The sequence below is a fragment of the Stigmatopora nigra genome, chromosome 17 (assembly GCF_051989575.1).
Source record: "Stigmatopora nigra isolate UIUO_SnigA chromosome 17, RoL_Snig_1.1, whole genome shotgun sequence".
Taxonomy (NCBI): Eukaryota; Metazoa; Chordata; class Actinopteri; order Syngnathiformes; family Syngnathidae; genus Stigmatopora; species Stigmatopora nigra.
Genome location: NC_135524.1, coordinates 333,626 through 349,464, shown reverse-complemented (window position 1 = coordinate 349,464; position 15,839 = coordinate 333,626). Strand labels below are relative to the sequence as shown.

Genomic DNA, 15,839 nt, shown 5'->3' with positions numbered 1-15,839 from the left:
CGTACGTACGTACATGCTTCCTGTTATTAGTTTTTTCTTATCCCAAAAAGTCCCCAATGTATTTTAGTCACTTATCAAATGGTAGTTTGTTGGTAAAGCTCGTTGTGTAAAACCACATTTCCGTTGCTTTAAACTAAAGTTTCGTTTCCTGAGAGCTTTTACTTTTTCGAGACGGACTTTGACTTGTGCTCGGTCCTGTGTCACTTCCGTACACACAAGATGGCGGCCTCCATACAAGCCAAGTGCAGCCGGTTAATATGCAGGTATTTGCGCAATATTGTCCTCTTTATATAGTTTTTGCACCTCTGAACGATTCACATTAGTACGCGCGAGACTTAAATGTCATTGGATAGTTTGCCCGCTTCAGAAATTCCGATAGTCCGAAGTCCAGCACCGCATCTTGTAAACACAAGCATTTTCGCTTTTTTTCTCTCCATTAGCTCGTATTTTCGTGTCAATCGATCTTGCTGATAAATATTGTCGTTAAAACTTCAGTCATTTAACAGAAGACAAAACCATTACATTTTCTTGAGCCAGATGTATATTGATAGTGTAATATTATGATTTTTCTGCCTCAAACTGGTGTCCATTTTGTGTGGACTCTTACTGCAGTTGGTTTGAGACTGTTAAAAAGAATGATGTGTTGTGTTGAAATGTTTCAGCGCCAGAAGGTGGAGTGGCGGCCAGCGACGTCTCTTGGTCACGTCTTCGGGTAAAGCTCCAAAGGGGGAAAAAGCAAGTGGGGAAACGCGGGGCGGGGCTCGTCACGGCCGCAGCCCGCCAACCGGCCCACGTGTCTGCCCCCCTCCCCAGGTGGCGGCGGCGGCTTCCCCTTCCGGCCGCGCCCGCTGCCCCTCCTGCTGGTGACGGGCGGCGGTTACTACGGTTACCAGCACTACAAGAAGCGAGAGGATGGCGCTCCGCCCGCTCTGGCCACGCCCGCTCAGGTAAGGCAAGAGGTTGGGCCTCTACGTCCCCCGTCCCGCTGACGCCCGGCGCTCTTGCCCCCCGCTTAGGTGGCCCTCTATCGCTCCTTCCCGACACGTCTGCTGTCCCGGGCGTGGGGACGCGTCAACCAGGTGGAGCTCCCCACCTGGCTCCGCAAACCCGTCTACTCGCTTTACATCTGGACCTTTGGAGTCAACATGCAGGTGAGGGGCGTGGGGAAAAAGAAAAAAAAAATCTAGGGCCCTCCGTCCCCTTTCCGAACCCTTCGGGCTGAATTCCACCAATAGGAAGCGGCGGTGGAGGACTTGAGTCACTACCGGAATCTCGGGGAGTTCTTCCGTCGCCGCCTGAAGGAGTCGGCGCGGCCGCTTTGCTCCGCCTCCTGCCTGGTGAGACCTCCCTCGCCGACGCCGACCCCAAAGCCACCTGACGCTTCTTCCACGGCAGGTGTGTCCGGCGGACGGCAAGATTGTGCACCTGGGTCGTGTGCTGGCTTCGGAGGTGGAGCAAGTCAAAGGGGTGACTTACAGCCTGGAGCACTTCCTGGGCCCGCGAGGTGAGGGAGCCAGTCCTGCGGACAGTCCAGAAGCCACGCCCCCGTCCTTCCGCGCCGGCCTCCTGTCCAGTCCCGACAACCATCTGTTTCACGTGGTGGTGTACCTGGCTCCGGGGGACTACCACCGCTTCCACTCCCCCGCCGATTGGACGGTGGATCTCAGACGGCACTTCCCGGGTGGGTCACCCGATGGGGTCGAAATGGTCGGGCGTTAACGTCTCGCCGTCGGCCCCTCCAGGTTCGCTGATGTCGGTGAGCCCGGGCGTGGCGGGCCGCGTCAAGGAGTTGTTCTGCCTGAACGAGCGCGTGGCCCTGAGCGGACGATGGCGCCACGGCTTCTTCTCCTTCACCGCCGTGGGCGCCACCAACGTGGGATCCATACGCGTCTACTTTGATCAGGTCAGTTTTCAAAATGGCTGCCCGTGGCGGCCATTCCGTCACGGCCTTTGTGCCGCTTTCAGGAGCTACAGACCAACGCGGCCCGCGACAAGGAGGGTAAATTCCACGACCTGCGCTACGCCGCAGCCGCCACGGCGGGCGAAGGGGGTTCGGCCAGAGGGGGGGTGGCCTTACACCGCGGAGAGGCGGTGGGGGAGTTTAACTTGGGCTCCACCGTGGTGGTCCTCTTCGAAGCCCCCCGAGATTTCGCCTTCAGCGTCAAGCCGGGACAGACGGTGAAGGTCGGCGAGGGACTGGGGGGCCTCTGATTTCCCAGCGTGCTTTGCGGCCGGCCCGATTGCCAAACACCATAAATGCTTTCCATTAAAATCATTCTTTTTTTTTTATTTCAGAGTAGAAAGTGATTTCTTTTTCTGTCTCAAACGTCAGTCTTACCAGCCTGTCGACATGGACGATTATTTTGTTTATTGTGAGGAGCCCGTTTTAGTTTTAGCCCCGCCCCGTGCGGCAACAGCAGCAACACAGCCAGTAGGAGAGCGGTTCGCAGCAGCGCCCGCGCCGGTGAAAGCGCGGCTCGGCCAGGCCCCCGTGAGACCAGGCGTCCACGCCGCCCGCGTCCTTGGGCGCCCACGACCCCTTGTGGCCGCCACCCGGCGGCGGGTCGGCCTCGCCGACGGCCTTGCCGCCGGCCGAGCGGGCCTGCGTCTTGAGCGCCAGGAAGGAAGGCAAGTCCAGGTCCAGCGCGGCGGCGCCCCCCTGGGGGCGGGGCGTGTTCTGCCGGCACTGGGGGCACGGGATCCACACCTGGCAAAAGGGCGCCTTTCAACCACCTGCTCGGGCCTGAGAGAGGGCGGGGCTGACCTGCTGGTTGACCACCGTGTCCAGTCGCTTGACGCAGGCCTGGCAGAAGGCGTGGCCGCAGTGCAGTCGCCGCGGCAAGCGGGCGCCCAGATCGTAGCGGCCGAAGCAAACGATGCAACGGAGGGTCGGCGTGCTGGCTTTGGGCTCGCCGCCCTCTTCCGCTTCCCGCCACATTGTCTGTGGAGGGGACCAGCGGCCGGGAAGTGGGACGGCTGTCGGAAATGGCGGAGGCGAGGACCGGGGAGATGGCGCTAAACTTACCTGAGGATGTCACATCCTGTCTCTTTTGGGCTTTGTCGGCGCTGCTTTCTCAGTTTGTGGCGTTCGTTTCGTTGGCTTGTGGCGTGTGACACTTTACTTTTTCTTTGGATGAAATATTAAACATGCTATTAGGTTACCACACGTTGCCCGGCAACGGGGCTCTCGTGTCACTTGAGTCGCCAAGGCGGCGTTCTCTAGATCAACTCTATCCGGAAATGCGGTCTGTTCCAAAAGGGGCCTTTATTTGACAGGTCAGAGTATGCCTTGGCTTAGTTAGCATTATTAAAACATCATCAAAAAATGGAAAAGGTATATGCCTTAGAGATATATGTCTAAAAATATATTGAAGCATTGGCTAAAAGACACAGTCTCAGTCCAGGTCCCATTGGATGTAACAAAAAAGAAAAAGAGTTCCTACATATTTCAATCATGATGTCACATGTTTGGCGGCAGTCGCCACTCATTCTTGACGCCGTGGAGATACTAAGGGAGGGGCGTGGCCTCCTCCACCGCCCTAAAAAAATCACAGTTGAGCAACATCTCATTCAGGGCCGACTCAAGGCGGCTTCTTGTCTCTTTTGTCCTTGTTCTAACGGTCAGCTTTTGCTTCAGTCTTCAGACGAAAACGCTCCGCCGGACGTCAGTCGACAGAGTCCACTTCGGGTGGGCGGGCGCTTGGCATTGGCCTGTGACATCACTTCTTCCTCCTACACCTGTAGCAGCAGGCGCAACGGCCGCCGCCCACCTCGTCCTCCGCGTCCGCCACGAGATACGGCGGGGGCTGCGGTTGGGCCTGAGGCGAGTGGTTCTGGCCTCCGTTGAGCGCCCCCGGGTTGGCGATGACGGTGGAGCCGTCGCCCGCCCCGCGCAGCTTGGCCCGCGGGATGCTCACCTGGCCGTAAGGGTTGTCCAGCGACACTTGGATGTTGGACGACATGGCCGCCGCACTCCCGCCTACGCGGCTGCAAAACACAAAAATAAGACGTACCTTAGTAAAACGACTCAGGTACAAGTTTAAAAAACAAGTTAAAATGGGTTGGTCAGGGTCAGCGGCACCCAAAGACCGAAAACACGGAGCAGCTTTGTTTGAGGATGAGATAAAAATGATCGAGCAAAACTTGCCTTGTGAGCTGACGCCTGGCGGAAAACAAAGTGTCGGCTTTAAAGCTCTTGTGAGTTTGCGTGCGGGCTTGCCGGACCGCCCCAACTGGTTCTGCTGGACGCCACGCTCTCCCGGACCCATAGGCCCGCCCTCTGTCGCTCAACACCTGGGCAAAATGTCAAAACGGCTTTCCGCTTTGCGTGATCACTCAAATATTTCCAAATCACGTGCCCATCTCCCATAATATTCCAAGTATTTTGCATTTGAATCTGGTCCCATTCATATTGGGGCCAAGCAAAGGAAGGGCGTGGAGAAGACATTTGTAGTCAGCTGGGATAGGCTCCAGCACCCCCCGCGACCCTAGTGAGGGTGGTTAAGTGGTTTGGAAAATGAAGGAAAACGCTTCATATATCTTCAACTAATGTTTCTCATTAAAAACTATGTTGTGCTGTGGTTTTGTTAGGCCACTTATCACAATGTAACGTGACAAGTTCCTCGTTATTGTTACAGTATTTTAAGTTGTATGACATAGTTTCACCAACACAAGCAAAACTTCTCGGCCTATTTTGATTCATTCTACTTATTGTGAGTTTGGATATCTTTGCTGAGTGTCAAAACAGTCCTGTCATCAATCGTATGTTTCACAGCTTCTTCTTTCGACCCTCCCACTGGAACTATTCCAATATGGCGGTGATGTTTCCGCATCCACATTGTGTCCACAGCTTCTTTATTATTTTTGTATGTATTGTGCGTATGTCTTTTGTGAACTTCGCTCGGGCTAAGAATATATCCAATTTGAAAGGAAAACAAAAAGTGAGGAAAGTATTTTAAAAATAAATAAATAAATAAATGTTGCTATCGCTTAGACTTCCGTTTCCAGCGGAAGCCCCTCCCTGGTTAGCCTGAGCTGTTAGCTCTACGGAAGACGGGATTAAGAGAAAGTTGACAACAGCGAAGAAAAAGTTGGTCAAAAGAAGAAATGAGTGCGGAAGGACATAGCAGAGGACCGCGGTGAGCGGACAGCCTGCTTGTCGCCTCCCTTCGCCGTCTCTCAGGTACTTTAACGCGGCGCAAAAGAAGTCGGTCATCCTCGAAGCCCCTTCGCTCGGAACTCCCTCACTCGAGTCGGTGTCCGCCTGCCGCTGTCAACTTCCCTCGGCTTCATTCGTTTCCCTAAAAAACAGACCGGACAGGCGAAGAAAACCACGTCGGCGCTGGCTTTTGGGGTCATATTTAAATTTGGAAGTGTTTCTCCTATTCCTAGTGGTCCTGTTAGCTCGCTAGGCTTCATTTGCCGTTCAGTGAAACGGGCTACCGCTAGCTTGACGTTTAGCATCGCCCCGTACGCCATCATTGGTGACAACGGGGTACTGTTTTGATGCTCTTAAACTCTTTGTTATGAGTAGTCTTGCGACAATGCCATTGTTTTTGCCTTCCAGTATCGATTACTTTGTGATATTACTCATTGCCAATACTGTACTGACAGCATGTTTTTGAAAGACACAAATACTAAATGACTTGAAGTTGCGTCCTTTCATTTTTCCAAGAGCTTGGGCACGAGCGTGACGTCATCGGTCCATCAATCAATCCCGCCCTTCTCATGTTGGATTTCTGTGCTTTGTCCACAGATGATGCAAAGTTTGGTGGCTGGATTGTGCCGTTACGCCGCCTGACGCACCATGGGCTTCGGTCGGGATCTCAGGAATTCCCACGAGGGATTGCTCAAACTGCAGGATTGGGAATTAAAGGTATGGACAATGACTAAACAGCGGGGAATTTTAATTGAGCGACCAAATATTTTGTATGTAAACAAAGAAGAAAAAATGCCGCTCATTTGACGCGTGTTGTCCGGCAGCTTCTGGAGACGGTCAAGCGCTTCATGACGCTGCGTGTGAAGAGCGACAAGGAGTACGCCGCCCTGCTGCTCAGCATGACTCAGCAGATGGAGAAGCAGGAAGCCGCCGACTACGTCAGCACCGTCAGCAAGGTGAGCTAACGAGCGAGCGAGCGAGCGAGCCGGCCTTGGCGTGGGCCCGCTTTGACGGCGCCGCCATGCGCTCTCTGTCAGTCGTGGTCGCAGGTGGTGCGTCAGACGGAGGCCCTGGGCCGCGTGATGAGGGGTCACGCCGACGACCTGAACTCGGGTCCGCTGCACCGCTTGGCCACGCTGATCCGAGACAAGCAGCAGGTCAAGAAGAGCTACCAGAGTCTCCACCAGCAGTTGGAGAGCCACAAGCACAAGGTCCATACAAATGTTCCAATGAATCCTTGAAAAAAAATAAATGAGCAAATGGATTCACCAAGCAATATGAATTTCATTTTTTGGATCTGGCAGGTGACCCGGAGCGACCTGGACAAGCTCAAGTCCACCTACCGTCAGCTGAGCCGAGACGCCAACAACGCCAAAGACAAATACCGAGACGCGCTTAGTAAAGGTTGGCTCTTTTTTTTCTTCTTCTCCCGGGTCGTTGCGCCGACGTTTCCGAATGTTTTCAGGTCGCGAGGCCGAGCGCGCCCACGAGCGCTACGACAAAGCCACGGCCAAACTACACAACCTGCACAACCAGTACGTGCTGGCCGTGTGCGGAGCGCAGACGCAGCAGGAAGAGCATCGGCGCCGGGCCGCCCCCGCCCTCCTCGACGCCCTCCAGAGGATGCAGGAGGACATGACGCTGGCTCTGTGAGTGGGCGTCGCCCGGGCGGCCTTATCCGTTTTCAATGAGGAAGGAGAAAGTGGGCTCATTTTAGACGTTGTCACTCTCGCAGGAAGAACATCCTGGAAGAGTACTGCGAGATCAGCAGCCTGCTGAGCGAGGAGGTGGTCAAAGTCCACCGAGAGATTTCGGCGGCGGTTCAGCAGATCGACCCGCTGCTGGAGTACCAGCAGTTCATCGACGCCTACAGGTGGGACGGAAGAATGCGGCTGGCTGGCTGGCCGGCATCTCTCCACATTTGTGGGCTCTCCCCGAACAGGTCTCCGGAAACGCCCGAGGCCGGCGTGGAGTTCGACGCCACCCTGCTGGACGAGACGGACAACCTGTCGGCCAATCAGATCCTCTGGAACACGCTGACGGCCGACAATCTGCAGGCCACGTGAGCTTGATCCATATCTGGCTTTTAAATGGAATTTCCCATAAGTGGTGGTCATTTGACGCATGTGTCATATGACTCAGCTTGTCGTCGGCCACGGAGGAGTTGGCGCTGACTCAGCAGAATTTGAGGACCAAAGAGGCCTTGGTGGACGACCTGGACGCCAAGATCAATAGCAGTCAGCAGAACGCCGACAGAAAGTCGGAGTGGGTGGCGCCCGATCGTACGCAGGCCGCTGGGCGCCCCCATATTGACCTAGGACCCCCCCCCCCCGTGCCCCCTTTGTTTCCACAGCTGCGTGCTGCTGCTGAGCCAGAAACTGGCGCTCTTGGAGCTGCGTCAAAACGCCCAATCCTTGCGCAGCACGGAAGCCCGCATCTCTTCCCAGAAGGCCCTGCTGGACGCCAAGATGGCGGCGGCCGCCGCCTCCCCGCCACCCCCTCCGCCCTCGCTGGTTCTGCCGTACGAGGACGACACCCGCTCCGTCAGCTCCGCCGTAAGAGGAAAACAAAAAAAGGGGGCCCCTCTGGCGCCCGACGGACCCTTTCACAATAAAAGCGCTGCCTTCTGGCCCCTTTAGGACAAATGCAAGGAGAAGAGTTCGCGCTTGGACACGCTGAGACACTCGTTGGCGGGAATGATCCGCTCGCCCAAAGCCATGTTGGGCTCGTCTTCCTCGGTGAGTGAAACGGCGGCGACTCAATGATGGATTTAAAAATGGCTAAGGCATTATTTGTCTTTGGTTCTCCAGCACTTCTTTGACGCCATCCCGTCGTGCGAGCGTCCCCTGGCCGACCAGGAGTGGTACCACGGCGCCATCCCTCGCACGGAGGCCCAAGAGCTGCTGCGGCAGCAGGGCGACTTCCTGGTGCGGGAGAGCCACGGAAAACCGGGCGAGTACGTCTTGTCCGTCTTCTCGGACGAGCAGCGCCGACACTTTATCATTCAGTTTGCCGACGTGAGTGACGCTCGCTCTCGCCATCGCCGCCGCCGCCCCCGCCGCTCGGTCTTCTCCTCACGCGGCCTTTCTCCGCCCCCCCCCCCCCCCCCCCCCGGCAGAGTCAGTACCGCTTCGAGGGGACGGGCTTCGCCAACATCCCTCAGCTCATCGAGCACCACTTCTCCACCAAGCAGCTGATCACCAAAAAGTCCGGCGTGGTGCTCCTCAACCCCGTGGTCAAGGTCAGACATCAAAAATGGCGGCTTTCGAGGATACAGAATCAGACCGAGTCTTCTTTTCTTTCTCTCTCTCTCTCGGCAGGACAAAAAATGGATCCTCAACCACGAGGACGTGGCGCTGGGCGAGCTGCTGGGCAAGGTCACGAAATGTCTTTTCTCCGGGCGCCACCGGCCGTTCCGTAGTTGGAAATTTGCCGCTCTCTCCGCAGGGGAACTTTGGCGAGGTGTTCAAGGGCACTTTGCTGCGGGACAAAACGGCCGTGGCCGTCAAGACCTGCAAGGAGGATCTGCCGCCGGAACTCAAGATCCGCTTCCTTTCCGAGGCCAGGTGAGCGCCGCCCGAGCGCCGCCCGAGCCGCCCGAGCCGCCGGCCACTTTTTCGAGCGCCGTTGACGGGCGGGCCACGTGCGCGCAGGATCCTCAAGCAGTACGACCACCCCAACATCGTCAAGCTGATCGGCGTGTGCACTCAGAGGCAGCCCATCTACATCGTCATGGAGCTGGTCCCGGGTAGGAGGCTTTTCTGGCTTGTGACCATCGCCGCCCCCCGCCCATTCTCACGCCGCTCCCCCGTCAGGCGGCGACTTTCTGTCCTACCTGCGGAAGAAGAAGGACGAGCTGAAGACCAAACAGCTGCTGCGCTTGGCCGGGGACGCGGCGGCCGGCATGGCCTACTTGGAGAACAAGAACTGCATCCACAGGTGAGAGGTCGCCGGCCGAGCCGTCTCCCCCGACGGCCCCCGACCCTCCATCTCGTCCCCCCCCGACAGGGACCTGGCCGCCAGGAACTGCCTGGTGGGCGAAGGCAGCCTCCTGAAGATCAGCGATTTCGGCATGAGTCGGCAGGAAGACGACGGCGTTTATTCCTCCTCCGGTCTCAAGCAGATTCCCATCAAGTGGACGGCGCCCGAAGCGCTCAACTACGGTAAGTTGGCCCGACCCGCCGTTGAAAAAGGACACGTTGGAATGGCCTAAAATGCGTCAGGTCGCTACACTTCCGAGAGCGACGTGTGGAGTTACGGCATCCTCCTGTGGGAGACCTTCAGTCTGGGGGTGTGTCCTTACCCGGGCATGACCAATCAGCAGGCTCGAGAGCAAGTGGAGAAAGGTCGGTCGGTGCCGGTCGTCGTGTAGGCCTATTTGGCGTTGGCTGATGTTGCGCTCCCCCCGACAGGTTACCGGATGGCGTGCCCTCAGCGTTGCCCGGACGACGTGTACAAGGTGATGCAGCGCTGTTGGCACTACAGCCCGGAGGAGCGGCCCAAGTTCTCGGATCTGCAGCGAGACCTGGCCGCCATCAAGAAGAAGTGACCGGCGTCACGGGCCCGCCCCCCCCACCAAACAATGGTAACCGATGACGGAAAAGGACGTCTCGGCGGTCGGGTTTCCCACCTGCGCCGCTGGCTTTCAAATGACATGAAAAGGAGGAATTTGATTGGCTTCTACTTCCCACCGGCGGAGTTTCTGGCCAGGCTTTTTTCCCTTGGGCGTAAACCCTTTTCCTGGCTATAATCTCTAAGCGGAGCCACAAGACTAACATCCCTCTCTACTGTACATAATAGCTTCATTTTTTTTAACCCTTTTTTAGGGCACTCGTGGGCTGCCATAGACATTCCACCCGGCGGTCCAAATCAAGGGCAATGGCAACCGCGATGTCTTTTTCTTTTTTTTTCAACATTTTCTTTTTCATTAAAAATGGAGAGAAAATCCATTGATTTAATTAAGCTGGCTGTGAATGCATTTTCTTTAGGCTTCCTGTTTTTAGTCACCTAAATTCTATTCCGTTGAAATTTCCTCACTTGGTATTCATTTTAATTGAATAGATTCATTACAAAATAAATGTAAAAAAGTCATTATGAAAAACAAATCATAATCACCCAGGCACCACAATATCATGTATGTGGACCTCCAATGAGTTTTTTTGTTGATTGGAATGACCATAAATAGTCACTTGTTCTATAAAGGCTTAATATTTCATATTTTTCAGCAAAATCCAGCCTTTTTCCTGGAGGGGCAATCCATCACAAAGTTTATTTATCTGTTGGAAGTCGACGTCCTGGGTCAAATATATCAAGCATTATTGATCAAAACTGCAAACTCCTAAAGAGGGCGGGCAGCACGGTGGCCTTGGGGTGCGGCTTGAAGCCGATGCGCTCGTTGATGAGCTCCGTTCTGGCCGTGGCGGACGAGAGCGCCGCCTGGGCTCCGTCGGCGCCCAGGGCCGTGTCCCCGCCGCCCGGCGCGCCTCCCGACTCCGCCTCTTCTCGCTGACGTTTCCGCGCCTGTGCCCAGGGGAAAAAAAGGTTTTCGACGGACGGACTTTGGCCGAAGAGAGAAGGCGAGAGGAAAATGACCTCCAGTTCCTTCTTGATGCTCTCAAATTCATCCGTGTCGTCGATTTTCAGCTCCAGACGAGTCGGTTTCCGCCTCAGCATCTTGTCCCGGAACCACGCCAGCTAAAAACATTAAAAGCACTCTATATTAGTACCTTTTCATGGCCCGAATGACATTTTATGCTTCTATTGACATGAATGCAAAAGGAGAACATTTTTGCATTTTCCCTATTAACTTGTCTGCCGTTGACAGCGCTGGACGTCCAATCCAAGAAATGCACACAAGTAATTCAGCATCAATTTCAAGCAGGAAATGAAACTTTAACCTTCCTCTGGCCAAAATGTACTCGTTTTTATTCCAAGTATTTGGTATGAGGATTGTACATTTTTATATGCCGACGTTGATGAACAAACTTTATATTTATCACATGGTTATCATACTTCTGACTGTAAACGTCTTAAATGTAGGCAAACAAATCTCTTTCATACCACCGAGAGCTGGAAATTACATTTCGAGGTCGTATTTGTTAGTGAAATTGCGTTGAAGAAGAAAGCAATGCTAGGCTAAATGGCTAAAGTTGGCCACAGCCTCCCGGACGTAGATAGCAACAATTAGACACAGCTGTACCTGACAATTGTCTCCAATTTGTGATCAACCCTGGCGTTGACTCTTGTTTTACGCTTTGAAATGCAGAAATGCGAAAGATTTTGTTATTTTACAGTGGTAGTAGGAAGTGCAAACTTTGAATCCGGAAAAAGAGCCAACTGCATCCAGGTCACGGGGGAACCCATTCACCGAAGTTGAGCCCATTTGCACGATCAAAAGGGTGAGTGCTTTTCATTTACTTTGCTATCATAGCGATGAGTGTCCGTTTAGTTTCATTGCTAGTCATTAAAATCACAGTTAGGTGTGTGACCTGAACCTTTTTGGAGGAATTGTGACATTTCTTGGTGACATAAAGTAGCTTATGCTAACCCGAGTGGCTAAATGCGGTGGTAGTGGCGGGCGCGTTTACTTGCCCGGTTCATGCAAGTATTCTCAATTTTCATAGCCTTCCTAGTGTAAAAGCACTGGACGTCTGCCTCCGTCAATCGTAACTACACATTGTGAAATGTATTTCATAAAAACGAATTTAAAGTTGTTGTTTTTACGTCCAATGAACAATGGGCCAAAACAAATTTCAGTAATATGAATGTTTACTCACTTGAATGTAAAGTAATGGCAATATCCAAGCTTTGTATGGGTCATTGAAGGTACTTGGACTTTACTTTGGCCTTTTCATGGTTTGGAAATGCTTGAATTTTGCATCCAACCTTTGAAAATGCTGTTAGACCGTGTTCAACACTATAGTTCATCCCAAATGTACTTGCCTTTATTTTGCGAACAGTCTGTGAAAACAACGACCGTCGACAGAATGTCAGACGACGAAGATTTGGCGCCCGCCCCGAAGAAAGGTCGCGTGTTCTACGGGAGCCTGGAAGAAAAAGAGCGCGAGCGCCTCAATGCCGACCCCGCCGCCGTCAACGACGCCGTCAAGGCGGGAATCGAGGCGGGAAACATCAACGTCTCGTCCGGTAGGCCAGCGCTCTCTCTCTCGGTCGGTCGCCGGGATGCCGTGACGCGGCGCCCTGACCCCCCCTCCCGTGTCCGTCGGCAGGGGCCACGTTGGAACTGGAGGAGCACATCAACCGGCGGCAACAGGATGCGCTGGCCGAGTTCGAGAGGAGGAAGCGAGCGCGACAGATCACCGTCTCCACCGACGACACCGAAGTCAAGGCCGGCCTGCGGGCGCTCGGGGAGCCCATTACCTTGTTTGGGGAGGGCCCGGCGGATCGCCGGGAGAGGTACGCGTTTCCCCCCCTTTGTATTTGGCAAACGGCTAGGCCTAAATTCTTAAATGTTGACTTTCACAAAGTACCACGAGACTTATTAATGCCATCTTTTAAACCGTGCAGGCTGCGCGGCGTTCTGTCGGTGGTGGGTCCGGACGCCCTCAAGAAGTCCAGGAGAGACGAGGACAGAGTCAAACGATCCCAGGAGGACGTGAGTGACGCTCCGGACAAGCGTTTTGCTTGCTGGGCAAAGTCCGGCTCAAGTCTGGTTGTGTTTTTGTTTTCTTTTTCTAGTCTAATCAGACCTGGTACCACGAAGGCCCCGCCTCTCTCAAGGACGCCCGTCTGTGGTTGGCCCGTTACTCTCTGCCCAGGTCCATGAAGCGTCTGGACACGGCGCGGGCCCAGAAGGAAATCTGCGAGGCCACCAGGACCATCCGCCAGCAGGAGCTAAACAAGAGCCTGAGGGTGAGCGCGGCGTCGGCCCGGCCGTCGTGGCCATTTTGCACTCGTCTCTCAAAGGTCCTTGTCCTTTGCAGAACCTGAACAACTTCTGCAGTCAGATCGGGGACGATCGGCCCATCAGCTTCTGCCACTTCAGTCCCGACTCCAAAATGCTGGCCACCGCCTCCTGGTAACGCTAGCGCCAATTCCCCGTGGGCTAAGGTGGAGCTAACGTGGAGCTAACGTGCCACGCGTCTCTCGCAGGAGCGGTTTGTGCAAGCTCTGGTCCGTTCCCGACTGCACGCTGATTCGCACGCTGAGAGGTAGTAGTCGTTTTCTCGACTTGATTCCGATACAGTGACCGGGACTCGCTTGGTCCCTGGCTGCCAATGTTTTGAACTCTTTTGCGGGTAGGTCACAACACCAACGTGGGGGCGGTGGTGTTTCGCCCCGAAGCCGGCGTCTCCCTGCCCGAGTCGGACGTCAGCCTGGCTTCTTGCGCGGCCGACGGCTCGGTCAAGCTTTGGAACCTGCTCAGGTAAAGCACGCCAAAATGGTATTCCCTCCCCCCCAAAATCAATGACGCCAAGCGACTTTAGCGACGAACCGGTGGCGAGCATCGACGACCACAGCGATCGGGTTTCCCGAGTGTGCTGGCATCCGTCCGGAAGGTTCCTGGGATCCACCTGGTAAGGAGCCGCGGGCCGATTCCCGGCCCGTGGGCCCCCCGCTAAAGGCGCTTCTGGCCCCGCCTAGCTACGACAATTCGTGGCGTCTGTGGGACGTGGAGGTCAAGGAGGAAATACTCCATCAAGAAGGACACAGCAAAGGCGTTCACGACCTCCATTTTCACCCGGACGGCTCGCTGGCCGCCACCGGGTGAGTGGCGCCGCTTTCAAAGTGGGATCGCGAGTCGACCGTGATTTCCCTTTTGTCCGTCAGCGGATTAGATGCCTTTGGACGCGTTTGGGATCTGCGCACGGGACGTTGCGTGGTCTTCCTGGAAGGTCACCTCAAGGAAATCTACAGCGTCCACTTTTCTCCAAACGGGTATGCGCCCAAACATTACCCAAAACGCTCCTGACTGTAACTTGATCTCTTCAACTTGTTTTATTTTTCTTCTTTTAGCTACCACCTGGCGACCGGAAGTGGCGACAACACCTGTAAGGTTTGGGAGCTGAGAAACAGGAAGTGCCTCTACACCATCCCCGCCCATCAGAACCTGTGTTCGGGCGTCAGATTCCAACGTAAGTTGAGTTTGAGGCGGCACGACGTTGATTATCGATAAGACAACAAAAGAAAGCCTGATTTCTAACCAAAAATATTCTGAAGGTCACGGGAACGTATTTACCATGAATTCTTGTCTCCTCAGCCACGGACGGCCACTTCCTGTTGACGTGCGCGTACGACAACATGGCCAAGGTTTGGAGTCACCCCGGATGGATGCCGCTCAAGACGCTCGCCGGCCACGAGGGCAAGGTAAGTGCTTTTTCTTGTCTGCGGCACCCCCGTCCGCACATATTGATCAGTCACATTTGCTTTTCAGGTGATGGGCGTGGACGTGTCGCCCGACGCCAGACTGATCGCCACGTGCTCCTACGACAGAACCTTCAAACTTTGGGTGTCTGAATAGTCGGCTTTTTATTGTAAGTTTTTTTTCTATTTTTTTTTTTTACTCAATAAACTGGCTACAATTCACCTGAGCTGATAGCAAATGACTCTTATTGTCACTACGGTTACGGCTCTAAAATGACATTGGTAGCAGGGAGTACTACAAAATAGGGAGGGTGGTAGCAAGTAAGTTTATTCATTTGCATTAGTACAGTGAATGAAAAGTGTATATTTTCTGTTTTGACAGTAGAAGTAAATCGCTCCATTACTGCTTGTAGGTGGCAACGTTTTTCAAGTTTTTGCCTAGTCATGTTGAAAGTGGATTTTGAAAGCAACTCTGGTTTCGACGTCCATGTTTTGGCGTGTGTGTGTGTGTGTGTGTGTGTCAATGGTGGGGCTGTTGCTGGTGGACGACGACTCCCTTGGCGACGAGGTCAGGCACCTCGACGGCGAGCCAAGGCCCCAGCCCGAGCGCCATCAGGTGGGCCAAGCCGAAACGCGGCGCGTTGCGGGCCCACAGGGGGGCGAAGTGGTCGGTCAGGCAGATCTTGCCTCCGCGATACATCTTGGCCGTCTTGCCGTCCAGCTCCGGCAGCGTCACCTCGGGCGCCGTCTCCGGGTAGGTGACGGGGATCTCGAACTCCAGGCGGAAGTCGTAGCGCAGCAGTTCGTGCACGTACCAGCAAGTGCCGCTCCAGCGGGTGCCGTCGGCGTTGGACTCCAGGCGGAACCAATCGTTGTCGGCCGCCTTGTTGTTCTCCACGTAGCGGATGAGAGCCTGGTACTCCTCCTTCAGGCGCTGCGGCCACATCGCACGCTCCCGTGGCCCGGCATGCGTCTTGAGCAGTGGGATCTGGGACACCGTCTTGCGCGTCGCCTCGTCCGCCATCGTCAACGCCACCGGCCGCGAACTCAACCGAGGAGGAAGACGGAATGACAGCCGCTGTGCCGATTGGTCTCGCTGGCTAGCTGGTTAGCTGACGTGGAAAAAAAAATAGGAAGTCAACAACGCTTGGCCTTCTTCCTCCTCGCGTTCTTGGACACTTTTACGCACTTTCGCCACCTAACGGACCGGAGGAAAAAACGTTCAACTCGTTTTATCACTGCCTTGCAAAATGGATTTTACATGTATACTATAAGTACTTTGGTCAATGGCAGCCACGCAAAAACAGTTCATCTTACGCCAATAATTCAATAAAATCTAGAATGAAAAAAAAAAAAA

At 54.5% G+C, this 15,839-nt stretch overlaps 6 protein-coding genes across 8 annotated transcripts; 3 read left to right on the top strand and 3 right to left on the bottom strand.

The window, feature by feature from the left end:
- The first annotated feature begins 52 nt into the window (after window positions 1-52).
- On the top strand, window positions 53-2,289 carry pisd (phosphatidylserine decarboxylase). Of its 2 annotated transcripts, none has more exons than XM_077738028.1 (8): window positions 53-263; window positions 663-739; window positions 814-947; window positions 1,017-1,151; window positions 1,236-1,337; window positions 1,396-1,681; window positions 1,743-1,903; window positions 1,966-2,289. In XM_077738028.1, exons 1-8 carry the CDS (start codon window positions 220-222, stop codon window positions 2,209-2,211), a joined length of 1,185 nt encoding a protein of 394 aa, XP_077594154.1. In that variant the 5' UTR covers window positions 53-219; the 3' UTR covers window positions 2,212-2,289. The 2 variants fall into 2 exon arrangements, with proteins under 2 accessions (XP_077594154.1, XP_077594155.1); XM_077738029.1 differs by having other exon boundaries at window positions 59-263; window positions 663-712.
- A 13-nt stretch (window positions 2,290-2,302) lies between these two features.
- On the bottom strand, window positions 2,303-4,305 carry rnf224 (ring finger protein 224). Its single transcript, XM_077738030.1, has 4 exons — window positions 4,148-4,305; window positions 3,026-3,987; window positions 2,765-2,941; window positions 2,303-2,707 (listed from the first exon to the last, which is right to left on the bottom strand). The coding sequence occupies exons 3-4, from the start codon at window positions 2,936-2,938 to the stop codon at window positions 2,393-2,395; spliced, it is 489 nt and encodes a 162-aa protein (XP_077594156.1). The 5' UTR covers window positions 2,939-2,941; window positions 3,026-3,987; window positions 4,148-4,305; the 3' UTR covers window positions 2,303-2,392.
- Window positions 4,306-4,985: 680 nt separating this feature from the next.
- On the top strand, window positions 4,986-10,120 carry fer (fer (fps/fes related) tyrosine kinase). The gene is made up of 20 exons (XM_077737474.1): window positions 4,986-5,182; window positions 5,756-5,875; window positions 5,983-6,114; window positions 6,196-6,369; window positions 6,463-6,562; window positions 6,624-6,807; window positions 6,894-7,031; window positions 7,101-7,220; window positions 7,301-7,423; window positions 7,512-7,713; window positions 7,798-7,896; window positions 7,969-8,175; window positions 8,277-8,399; window positions 8,479-8,535; window positions 8,606-8,724; window positions 8,812-8,906; window positions 8,974-9,097; window positions 9,167-9,321; window positions 9,382-9,504; window positions 9,571-10,120. The coding sequence occupies exons 2-20, from the start codon at window positions 5,807-5,809 to the stop codon at window positions 9,705-9,707; spliced, it is 2,481 nt and encodes an 826-aa protein (XP_077593600.1). The 5' UTR covers window positions 4,986-5,182; window positions 5,756-5,806; the 3' UTR covers window positions 9,708-10,120.
- A 99-nt stretch (window positions 10,121-10,219) lies between these two features.
- On the bottom strand, window positions 10,220-11,529 carry cdc26 (cell division cycle 26 homolog). 2 transcript variants are annotated; one of them, XM_077737544.1, is made up of 3 exons: window positions 11,219-11,363; window positions 10,751-10,852; window positions 10,220-10,678 (listed from the first exon to the last, which is right to left on the bottom strand). In XM_077737544.1, the coding sequence occupies exons 2-3, from the start codon at window positions 10,829-10,831 to the stop codon at window positions 10,481-10,483; spliced, it is 279 nt and encodes a 92-aa protein (XP_077593670.1). In that variant the 5' UTR covers window positions 10,832-10,852; window positions 11,219-11,363; the 3' UTR covers window positions 10,220-10,480. The 2 variants fall into 2 exon arrangements, with proteins under 2 accessions (XP_077593670.1, XP_077593669.1); XM_077737543.1 differs by having other exon boundaries at window positions 10,226-10,678; window positions 11,358-11,529.
- Window positions 11,297-14,709, top strand: prpf4 (pre-mRNA splicing tri-snRNP complex factor PRPF4). The gene is made up of 14 exons (XM_077737500.1): window positions 11,297-11,556; window positions 12,118-12,304; window positions 12,388-12,574; window positions 12,686-12,773; window positions 12,857-13,030; window positions 13,102-13,196; window positions 13,271-13,329; window positions 13,421-13,544; window positions 13,606-13,695; window positions 13,763-13,885; window positions 13,949-14,056; window positions 14,135-14,253; window positions 14,379-14,485; window positions 14,553-14,709. Exons 2-14 carry the CDS (start codon window positions 12,145-12,147, stop codon window positions 14,637-14,639), a joined length of 1,521 nt encoding a protein of 506 aa, XP_077593626.1. The 5' UTR covers window positions 11,297-11,556; window positions 12,118-12,144; the 3' UTR covers window positions 14,640-14,709.
- Window positions 14,710-14,785: 76 nt separating this feature from the next.
- ufc1 (ubiquitin-fold modifier conjugating enzyme 1) lies at window positions 14,786-15,830 on the bottom strand. Its single transcript, XM_077737536.1, has one exon. The coding sequence runs from the start codon at window positions 15,504-15,506 to the stop codon at window positions 15,003-15,005; it is 504 nt and encodes a 167-aa protein (XP_077593662.1). The 5' UTR covers window positions 15,507-15,830; the 3' UTR covers window positions 14,786-15,002.
- Window positions 15,831-15,839: the final 9 nt, after the last annotated feature.

Coding starts and splice junctions, on each gene's coding strand:
- pisd (XM_077738028.1), top strand. CDS start 220: ATGGCGGCCTCCATACAAGCCAAGTGCAGCCGGTTAATATGCAG. Junction 1,152..1,235: donor CCTTTGGAGTCAACATGCAG/GTGAGGGGCGTG, acceptor TTCCACCAATAG/GAAGCGGCGGTGGAGGACTT. Junction 1,338..1,395: donor TTTGCTCCGCCTCCTGCCTG/GTGAGACCTCCC, acceptor CTTCCACGGCAG/GTGTGTCCGGCGGACGGCAA.
- rnf224 (XM_077738030.1), bottom strand. CDS start 2,938: ATGTGGCGGGAAGCGGAAGAGGGCGGCGAGCCCAAAGCCAGCACGCCG. Junction 2,708..2,764: donor ACACGGTGGTCAACCAGCAG/GTCAGCCCCGCC, acceptor CCCTTTTGCCAG/GTGTGGATCCCGTGCCCCCA.
- fer (XM_077737474.1), top strand. CDS start 5,807: ATGGGCTTCGGTCGGGATCTCAGGAATTCCCACGAGGGATTGCTCAAA. Junction 6,563..6,623: donor CCGAGACGCGCTTAGTAAAG/GTTGGCTCTTTT, acceptor GAATGTTTTCAG/GTCGCGAGGCCGAGCGCGCC. Junction 7,424..7,511: donor AACGCCGACAGAAAGTCGGA/GTGGGTGGCGCC, acceptor TTGTTTCCACAG/CTGCGTGCTGCTGCTGAGCC.
- cdc26 (XM_077737543.1), bottom strand. CDS start 10,831: ATGCTGAGGCGGAAACCGACTCGTCTGGAGCTGAAAATCGACGACACG. Junction 10,679..10,750: donor GCATCAAGAAGGAACTGGAG/GTCATTTTCCTC, acceptor CCCTGGGCACAG/GCGCGGAAACGTCAGCGAGA.
- prpf4 (XM_077737500.1), top strand. CDS start 12,145: ATGTCAGACGACGAAGATTTGGCGCCCGCCCCGAAGAAAGGTCGCGTG. Junction 13,696..13,762: donor AGGTTCCTGGGATCCACCTG/GTAAGGAGCCGC, acceptor GGCCCCGCCTAG/CTACGACAATTCGTGGCGTC. Junction 13,886..13,948: donor GGCTCGCTGGCCGCCACCGG/GTGAGTGGCGCC, acceptor TTTGTCCGTCAG/CGGATTAGATGCCTTTGGAC.
- ufc1 (XM_077737536.1), bottom strand. CDS start 15,506: ATGGCGGACGAGGCGACGCGCAAGACGGTGTCCCAGATCCCACTGCTC.